Source organism: Curcuma longa, chromosome 21, assembly GCF_044706935.1.
Source record: "Curcuma longa cultivar G26 ecotype Majalengka, Jawa Barat chromosome 21, ITB_CL_G26_1.1, whole genome shotgun sequence".
Classification (NCBI taxonomy): Eukaryota; Viridiplantae; Streptophyta; class Magnoliopsida; order Zingiberales; family Zingiberaceae; genus Curcuma; species Curcuma longa.
In genome coordinates this window covers 5,640,805-5,651,281 of record NC_133881.1, presented here as the reverse complement: position 1 = coordinate 5,651,281, position 10,477 = coordinate 5,640,805, and the positions used below count along the sequence as shown (strand labels likewise).

Genomic DNA, 10,477 nt, shown 5'->3' with positions numbered 1-10,477 from the left:
CGCACATGTCCTAATAGATATTATAAAAATAAATCCAGTTGTACTATCAAAAGGGAAAAACATATTAAAAGCAAAGTAAGTGCCTTGTCGTGGTAAACCATCTTGTCAATAATTAAGTTGTTGGAAGAATATGATTATGTGTACGGATGAGTGTTGGTGTGCACTTTAGTTTAGTTATCAACTCACACCAATATATTATGAGTCAACAAAAGGACAAGAAATAGTTGCTCATTTAAATGACAGCACAGCACCTTGGAAGTCAATCCTTGTGAATATATTTATGTTTATAAATTATTCTAAAATTGTATATTCTAATGTTAGAAATTTTGATGTGGCATCCATTTGGTGCTAGGTTAACTTAGCAAAGTGCATAGTAGATATCTAAAGCATAACCTTCTAAAACACTTTGGTTAACTTAACCATGAAAAATGATTGCTAATGGATCACCATTTCCACATCATTTCCAACAAATTTTGCTTGCTCCAAGAGCTAAACTTTATTGACTTCTAAATCATTGAATACTCGAAGAAAAAAAACTCATTTCAGATTGTGCACATCTTCTATCCACCTTACAAAAAGTACATTGGAAGTTCAATAAATTCAAGTCCATACTGCACAATTTGTTTACTAGTTTCAGAACATATCCCTTCCCCTTACATTTTACCTTGACACTACAATAATTTAGAGTCTCACAAAAGGTTGAGGGGAAAAAGATCAATACCATGCCCTAGAGGTAGCAATGTGCATCTCAAGATTGGCCTTCAACTAGCATGTACAGTTCATCATTATTTATTCACATCACATTAACAACTAGTATATGTACAAGGGATCCAGTCCCTCTGCTTCACTTGATAGGAAGATGATGGATGTGGCTTCAAAAGTGTGCCACACCATTTGATGCAAATTGCATTGGCAGCTTTCGGCCTCGGAGGAATTTACAATTATAAACGGATGGATATGTTAGTACTCAGATGCATGGTTGAGGTGAAGAATACTAGCTTTCTGAGCCAGTAATGCTAATAGGTAAAGTGTTTTTCTCTGACTTCTCGTTTGAACTGCTACCCGGTGGACTTCCAGAATCGCGCATTGGAATAGTCCCATCTTGTATGTTCATGATAAAGAGTTCCTGTGAAAACCATCTAACATGTTAGCAATCATCAACACAATAGAAAAAGTGACCAGCTTGAAACATTCTTTGTGAAATCCAAAGGAAGCGTGTGACTAGCAATGAGGGTAAGAAGTGAGAGATATCAGCACCTATATATCCAAAACATGACCAGTATAATGAGAATTTTGCCATTTGGAATCATTTAAAGCACTGTTGATAGGGTAAATTAGCAACTAAACAAATGTGGTTAGGTGGAAAATAAAATAGAATAAGAAACCACAAAAGGGAGAAAATAGGTTAAAACATGAAGTCAAAATTGAAAGACTAACTGTCCCATTTGAATGGTCATAATCAGACATTTCATCATTGGTTTTAACAATATAAAAGAGAAAACCATAGTGAAACTACTCTTCCAAATAACTGAGGAAAGGCCTTTACCTGATCACCAGCCTCAGCTCCCTCAGAATCAAAAAGAATGGGCCGACATCTCTTATCTTCGTTCATCAAGCTCGAGTTCTGGAAGTGGGCAACAAGGGCTGGTCTACCCTGGATTCTTGCATAAGCCAGAGAAGCAACTTTCTCGCTATTAAACTTCTCCCACCTCTTTCCATTGAATGCCTGTGCATGCCAAAAGTAGTTGATTGAAGTTTCCCAACTTAAAAGATTTTGTTGGTCAGCAAGCTGAGTTATACTTCCATAATCTCATTGACTAATAATCACTTCAAAAAGTAGCCACAACTAGAAAGTAGTCAAATAGGGAGCAAAACAAACCTCATAAAAGGAGACGATGTGCGAAGGGGATGCCATGTTTATAAATGCATAACCCACATTGCATTTATTCTGCATGAACCAACTGCTATTTTAGCTAAAGAAGGTATTCTTACAATCAATTAGCTATAAAACGAATTCCGGGCTGAATTACCTTAAAATCAATTGGCAAGTAGAGAAAGTCATAAGTGCCTTTATGAGTTTCATCAATTGCAGCTAAAAGCATCTTTGAGGTGTACCTAAAGAGCAAGTAAATATCAAACTTAGATTTCAAGTTGTTGATTGATAAAGAGCATAAGATTGATAACTTCAAATTTACTTGTTTGGAATGTTTTTTATCATTATTGTTGTTCGTGTGTCTTCGCCCATGATAATCTTTTCCAAATCAAGCTGATACAGCTTCTTGTTATCTGCCTGGCTCCCTTGATTGTCAACTCGACGACTGCGGCTCCTATCAACTAGACCATCAATGCCCATGGAATTTAATCCAGAAAATGGAGCATTACTGAAAACCATAGGCCCGAATCTCTGAGCAGGCATCATTCTCACATTTGGTTCTACTATGTTTCCAGATATGATACCTTGACTCATCATGCCTTGAGGATTCATACCCATAAGTGAAGTCCCACCATTACGCTTAATCAAATTGTTTCTATACTCAAACTGACTCATGAAGGATGTCTCTGGAGACTCAGAGACATATCCATACTGTCTTTCGAAAGGAACAACAGATGGAGCTGATCCGACATGATGGAGATGTTGGCCTAGCGATGAACCAAGGAAGGAGCCATGAGGATTTGAATAGAGAAAGCTTTGCCCTTGCCCTTGCCCATTTGACATTATTGAACCTCCAGTACCACGAGGTTGCCAAGAAGACTTATTCTCCGTGTGTGTAGTCGAATTACCCCATAGGAACTGTGGGCCACTTAGTGTTCCAACATCAGATGCATTTGGAATTGAACTGAGAGAAGTAGAGTTTCCTGGAGAGGGGATTACTACTCCTTGACTATGATCAGGAAATGAGTGAGAAAGCTGATATCCACTTCCATGTAAAGCGCTGCTATTAGAGATTACTTGGTCGGCATGACTGCCCCTATTCTGGTCCTTGCCAATTGGTGCAATCTTAACAGAATTTGACATCATTGAAGGAAATGCAGAACTTAATCCAGGCAAATGGTTACTCCCAATAGGGGAACTTAATCCAGGCAAATGGTTACTCCCAATAGGCGAGCTTAATCTAGGCAAATGGTTGCTCCCAATAGGGCTTATTGGTCCCCCATTAGGAGACCTACTGAGAAATTGTAAGGAATTCTTATCATTTGGGCTACCAAATTGTGTCCATGGACCTGTCATTCAAATGAAACTCATTAAGTATTGAGACAGAGTTTGTAAAAATTTAAACAGCCATATCTACAGTCAGGACTGCATTAGCAACCATACCTGGAGGTGAATTCCCAATTGGGGAGCCTCCATGATGCCGAAAAACTCTAGATTCATCTTGTTCCAATTCATTAGTCAGTTGTTGTATCATGCTGTTAGGCAGATTGAGATTTTAGCATCTCAAGAGAGAAAAAAAAAGCAATTGCTTGCCAACATTTACTATCACAATGTGCAAATAGAAATTATGAAAAAAAAAGTCATTCAGAGGGAAACAATCATGAAGAAGTTAAATTGATTGATCTAGTCTAGCCAATAGGTTTACAAGTTGAACACACTGGTATGTAAACTATTTGCATCTGAATTATTGAACTCTGGAATCATAGACACCCCTACACTTCCTGGTTCAACTAATAAAATTTTCACTTGCCATAGACTCCACGAATTGACACTTAGTGTAGGAGATAGGGTTCTTTGATATATAAGAATCCTTGATTTTTCTTTCAGGACCCAACATTACTAAGAATCTAATGCTGTTAATTTGTAGAAACCTAAACATACCAGACAATGAAACATCAATCACCATGTCCGAATAAAGACAAAAAAACACTAAACCAATATCCTGCGAAGAGAATGCTAAAATGTAAAATTCAATTAGCCAATGCATCAACTATTTTTCAATGACATGAAGCAGATTCTCAGAACTTAGAAGAAAATGAGAGAAACCAAACTACCAAGAGGAACCATAAAAACACAAGGGTGAGAGACAACAGGAAGTATATGGGAATAATCAAATGAATAGAATTTCAAACCATACTCTCATAGAATGTTAAAAAAAGTCATACTTGAGGCATGTGAAAAGAAAAGGTGGATTGGAGTATTATTAGTGCACTTTAAACAGAAATTCAACTATATGAATTTCTCTAGATATGAGTAGAATTTTTAACTGTTTGAGAAAGCTACGTTGGTTAGTGAAAGCTTGCAAAAGAGAAAAACAGAAACATTATTGAAAAAGAGACATGTAGCTAAAACAGTAAACACAAATTAAAATTTTACCCTCATTTTATGAAGGACTAAGGAGCATTTATGAAAGTTTTTTGGTTGTTGGATGAAAGCAATAATGAGGATTGAGATACTAAAAACATCAGATCATGATAGTGACTCCCCTTAATGCATGCAAATAGAATAAAACAATAAAACTAGTCACATTCATAGAAACACATAAAAAATCCAATCACTAAAGAGAATATAGTATTTATCCCTGAAGTATAATAAATGCAAGTATTAAAATCATATGCATACTTCCTACGAGCTCCACCAGGGCGGCTAGGTTCCAGCTTTATTCTTTTGCCAGCTATATCACACTTATTCAATGATCGGAGTGCATTTTCGGCTGCTCTGACATCATAGAATTCAATAAATTTGTGGTGCCTCTTGTGAGGAGTTTCCCTAATCTGCTCCATATAAAAGAAAAGAACAATTTTTCATAAGCCCCAGGAACTACCAGTCTCATGGAAAAGAATCTGAATATTCGTCTTATAAAAGAAAAAAAAAACACACCTCTTTAACTTCTCCATATGCCCCAAATATTTGCTTGAGTTCATCATTAGAAACTGAAGAATCCAAATTAAATATCACAAGTGTACCTTGGTTCATATCTTTGTCTGATGGATTATCCTGAAAGTTAGTGAAGAGACTAATCAACAATTTACAGAATAATGTCATATATAAAATGAAAACAAGATGAGAAAATATATACTGCAGACCTTTGGAATAGAAAAATGAATATCAAGCTTTCTACGTCTTAATGGCTTGTTTTGTAATGCACGCATGGCAGTTCTAGCAGCTCGTATGTCATAGTAAGATATCATGACAAACCCCCTGTGTTTGCATGCAGTATAAAGACTTCGAATATCCCCATATTGCTGAAAGAACCACATGAACAATCTTATATCAGGGAGGGGGAAAAACACAATCACAGTTCAAGAACTGGAAAAAAAAAACAGCAAGAAAGAGGTTTTCACAATATTTTTTAATAAAAAAGGTAATTGAACTATCATGTTAGAATATCTGTCAAACTACTATCACATTTATGAGAGTATACAATCATGCTGGAACAGTAAAAGGGCAGTATAATCATAGCTTAGTCTTTGTGATTTTCATAACAGTCTACGTCATATTTCAGAAACATAATTTAACTAATCTATGATGTCATATTGTGATCAAAGATAGGTTCTAGTATTTAGTTTCTATATCATTATTGTTGCAGATTAAGGGAACACACTTTCAAGCTAGAAATGCTTTGCCTACTAGATGTTCATATGTCAATTTATAGTGTTCCTATTAGGTTTAAAGTCATAATTTCTTAACATGATTTTTTTTTGCATTTCCTTACTTTCCTACTCTTGGATCGTGTTGTAGTCATGTAGTATGAGCATTGTTGTGTAAATCAATTTTAAACTAAACAAAAAATTTTGATGACAACAATGATGAAGATGAACATGATAATGAAGAGGACAGAGATGATCTATATAGTTAGATCACTAGGCACACTGCATTTCCACTAAGGGTGGCACATTTATATTGATGCATGGAAAACAGGAAGGGCAGGAACTAGACAAAAAGTAATTAAATTTTAAACCTTTTAAAGAATGTACCATATAACAAAATTGTTTGAATAATTAAGCAAACATTACAAAAACAAAGAACCACCAATTATATAATGTTTAAAAAAGTTGATAGTAGATAGCAGCATAAAATACTTGCCAAAATTGTAGTCTAACCTCTCACAAGACAGTGAATTGCAGTTTTCACAGACACTTTATTTACCTGAGCACATTACCTTAATATAACTTAACAAATTAACTCATGCTTCAAACAACTTTCTACTTAGATAAGACAATCATAGACATGACTATTCTAGCTCTATTTTTTTAGCTTTTCAGTTGATTTCTTTATTCATTCACTTTTGAGGTGTTAGCATGGTATAAGACTTCCACGTGCTAGGCTCATATGCCCATTGTTTCCTACTAGAATAGTTCATTCCAATTTTATAGGCTTCTTTCCCAGACATAGAACCCCCCACCACCACACACTCACATACAACATTCTTCCACATCATGAAGCACCACCAGATTTGAAACCAAACGTTTCACATCAATCTTCAAAAGGGCCTGTAATCACTTGGCCATTTTTTTCCCTTTTCATTACTTAATCTGTTTTTCTCATCATTAGGCATTCATAGGGAATTGAAAACATTATAGCTTCGAAGTTTTCTTAAAACTAATTGACCATGTAAACCAACTCGAACTCTTCAATTATAATTCTTTTAAGATAACTAAGCATTTGGTTTGATTACATAAACTTTGGGAAAATGTAGACAGCATATGCAGCAAACACAGAAGCTGCTATGCTGGAGTCAAGTTTGCTATTCATATCTGAAGTTTGATATCACTAAACAAGAGATTGATCATGTTTCATCACTATCCCACAAGAGTTGTCACCAGGATAATCATACAACTTAGAAAGAAGATGAAAATAAATAACATTCTTCAAAAAAATGTGTAACTTCCGGTATAATAAAAATCAAAATACTTTCAAGTTTCAACTAAGAATCAAGTGGCACACAATCTTAATTATATTGACAAATTATATAACAACAGAAAAGATGGTTACCTCAAAGAGTACTCGAAGTTCAGAGTCTTCCACATTACTGTTAATGTTCCTCACAAACAAAGTTCTTGAAGGATGCTCACCATATGGGTGCTCACCAGAAATAGACCCAACGCTGTTGGGCATACTATACTGATTAATCCCATTTCCTAAAAAACCATCAGAGATGTTTGCCTTTGCTGCACCAACTTTAGTATTCTCCATAGGATCAGAATCCAATTCCAAACCTCCTAAACTGCCAAAAAGATCATAGTCTTCCAACTCATCTATTTGACTAGGCAACCCACTCAGGTCGAGATCATCCATAAAACCAGAAAAAAGTGCTTCTTCATCATTAGGTAAGACGACCCCACTTCCTTGGATGTCAAGATCATCTACAGCAACCTTACCTTCTACATCTTTGCTAGGATTTTTCAACTCGTAAGATGCATCACCAATTAATTGATCATGGCCAAGTGCATCTGAAACACTTACTGGATACAACACCACAGCATTTAGAAAGTGAAAGAATCATATAGAAACAAAAACCAAATCCATAGAAACATACATTTATCATGATGAATAACTGGCAGTGAACTTGAGAAGAGACTGACATCACTAGAACCATAAAGTCCTCTGTGGCTAGATGGAATTTCCCAGACATTTTTTGCCTTCTTTAGAGTTTCCCCTGAAGTAAAATATGAGGAACCTATTGCATAGGATTACAAATGTAAAATCTCAGCTATCAATGTAAGAAACTCAAGTCCCTAAGTTGAATAATCATGATGGCAATTAACTTACGGATTGGATCCAAATTCTCCCAATTTTCCTCCATCGTAGTTCCTCTACAATATTAAAAGGGAAGCACCTAGTAAGAGAAAAAGAGCAAGAAAGGAAAAACATTGTGCAAATAGAGGATTATTTTATCATTAGTACTACATACTTCTGTAAATGAAGTAAAAAAATGGTAACTTCAGTAAAACAAAGGATAAAAAGTGACTCCTCGAGGTTTTCATTTTCGTTGAGAATTGAAAACATAAAACAAATGTAAATTTTATTGCTACTTCACGGTCTCAATTCAAAAAATTTGCTTATAAGTGTTTGAATTTAAAATCCAAAATAACATAAAACAATATGCCAACTAAGTAACCTATGCAACAACATGAAATCTCACATCGGACACCGTGTGCTTGTCTCCCTAACTTCCTAATGGCAAGGCAGCACAACATTCTATAGACAGCATTGGCGACTTAAAAAAATACACCATAAACACAGTAGTCCAAAAGTCGGAAAAGGGAAAAGAAAGAGAGAGATGATTTTGATAATAAATCCAACATTTGTCTACTAAACCCCCAAAATAGTGTAATCTTAACCAACCAGCAACTGATGAGAAGACATGGCAGGCAGAATCCAAATTATAACCAGATTGGACCATAACCACACCTCGATTTCACCTCCCAAGCGCCAAAGGAAGCAACTTTACAGCATATCCAACACAAAAATCGACGAGAAAGTGAGAAAAAAACTCATAGAAACAGATGCGTACCCAGGGAGATAACTCAGAATCGGGCAAGGAACGCCTTGAGCTGCACCAAACTAAACGCGCAGCACACTTCCGCGAGGCTGAAACCAGAAACCCCACCGCGCGATCACTGCGTCCACTTTCGACCGAGCAAAATCACGACTCTTCTCGCTTCCTTGCCGCCACCATCATTGATCAGCGGCGCTGGAGAAGAGCACCTTCCCCTTCTGGCTTCTGCCCTCGTCGCACAACAAGCAAAGGTGCGATGATTGGAGAAGCAAACGAAAGACAGCGATCGAATGGTGAGAAAGGAGGATTTTTTTTTTTAATGAATTTTCCATTTCTTAAAAAATATGTTTATTGTTCGTGATTCAACTGGATTTAAATTGTTCTTGGCGTCCGCCGTCTCTTGCTTCTCTCCTTCTCTCACTGTTTATGTTATTAATTTAATAATCAGCAATTTCCTTATTAATGGATTCCTATTTTATTTTAAATATTATATTAAATATGGTAAAATTTCATTTTGCCCCACACATGACCGTTTTTCAGCATACTCTTGAGAGGTTTGAAATTATCTACATGCCCCTCTAGGATTTTCAAATAGTTAATCCTAGGGTGTGCGATGCAATTTGTCGTAGATTGGTTTTTATAATGTAAAATTGTTTTTTATAATTACACAAGCAACCTACGAGATGACGTCATGGTCCAATGGCAGGGAAACTACATGAATGCCAAGCTAGATTTTCTTATTTTAAATAATTATAAAAATAATAAAAGTCTTTGTAATTAAAAAGTACCATCATTTAAATTAATATTTTTATTAAATATTATTAACATCTATAATGTTATTTTATTAATAATATTTACCTCTTGTCAGTTGCGTATTAAAACGAATTTTTTTTAAAAAATAATTTTATTTTAAGTGATTTACATGGAAAATTAAAATAATTGATTTGAATCTTAAGGTATTTAGTAAAGTCTTAAAATTTAATTATACACTTAATAAAATCATCCTTTCAGTAATTAATAGCAGTAAATGCTCAGGAAGATTTTATGCACTGATAAATTAAAATAATATGTGCGCCGGTAATTAATTAATAGGAGTGATTTACTCGTGTAATTTTCGACAATAATAAATTATTAAAAATAATATTAATTGTAATGAAAGAGAATCCTTGTGTAATTATTATATTCATGAAAATTTAATTTCAAGTACAAATGCCTCCATCAATACTAAAATAAAGTTTATGTTTGGATAAATTATAATCGCATTTATAAATAAAAGAGTATTATCAAATATTCCTTTAAAATAGCCTTTTTTAAAAATCCTCCAAAATTTTAGCAATCTGTTTTATTATCAAAATGTTTTTATCCATGAAGAGTAAAAAGATATGTTTGATATTTTAATAGTAAAATGGAAATCTTAGAAAATATTTTAATATTAATAAATATAAAGAATATCTTAAAGAAATATTAAATATTAAATATTAATTAAATTTAAGACTCATATTCATATGGTTGAACTTGAAACTATCAAATTTTGCTTGAGAACCAACTTAATTTCATCCGGTTCAACTCTAACTTAATAACATGGATTAGGAAATTAAACCTAATACGGAACGTAGTTGTCAAGGAGGTAATTAACACCCAAACACTTAAAATCTATTATATTATTTTGGCTGTTTTTCATTTTATTAATTAATTAATTGTTGTGGTTAAAGCGTGTGGAAATGGAAGATGTCGAGATGTTACGTTATCCATTGTAAAGTTTGTCCTAATTAAGCGAATACATTTATTTATATCATGTTCCATTTTATAATTCATAATTATTAAAATACATAAGCATATTTGAAAATTTGTGAGATTAAGTCAACGCCTAGATCTCGGTGAAGGGAGTCAACGTGCTGTGGTGGCATGACTCGATTCATTGGCTTATCCGAATTTGTTTATTACGCTACAATTTCATTTCCACTTGATTACTTGAGCAACTTGAACTTTGAGGATTCAAACAGTTGAATGGAAGTATATATGCACATGAGTTGCCATAAATG

At 34.4% G+C, this 10,477-nt stretch overlaps 1 protein-coding gene across 3 annotated transcripts; it reads right to left on the bottom strand.

Annotated features, from left to right (window-relative positions):
* Positions 1-583: 583 nt before the first annotated feature.
* LOC141814677 (protein MEI2-like 2) lies at positions 584-8,708 on the bottom strand. 3 transcript variants are annotated; one of them, XM_074702617.1, is made up of 13 exons: positions 8,451-8,708; positions 7,706-7,772; positions 7,473-7,613; positions 6,929-7,398; positions 5,020-5,178; positions 4,814-4,930; positions 4,556-4,707; positions 3,317-3,408; positions 2,196-3,222; positions 2,031-2,115; positions 1,880-1,948; positions 1,547-1,726; positions 584-1,126 (listed from the first exon to the last, which is right to left on the bottom strand). In XM_074702617.1, exons 2-13 carry the CDS (start codon positions 7,737-7,739, stop codon positions 995-997), a joined length of 2,658 nt encoding a protein of 885 aa, XP_074558718.1. In that variant the 5' UTR covers positions 7,740-7,772; positions 8,451-8,708; the 3' UTR covers positions 584-994. The 3 variants fall into 3 exon arrangements, with proteins under 3 accessions (XP_074558718.1, XP_074558716.1, XP_074558717.1); XM_074702615.1 differs by having other exon boundaries at positions 7,706-7,749; XM_074702616.1 differs by lacking the exon at positions 8,451-8,708 and adding an exon at positions 8,282-8,298 and having other exon boundaries at positions 7,706-7,749.
* Positions 8,709-10,477: the final 1,769 nt, after the last annotated feature.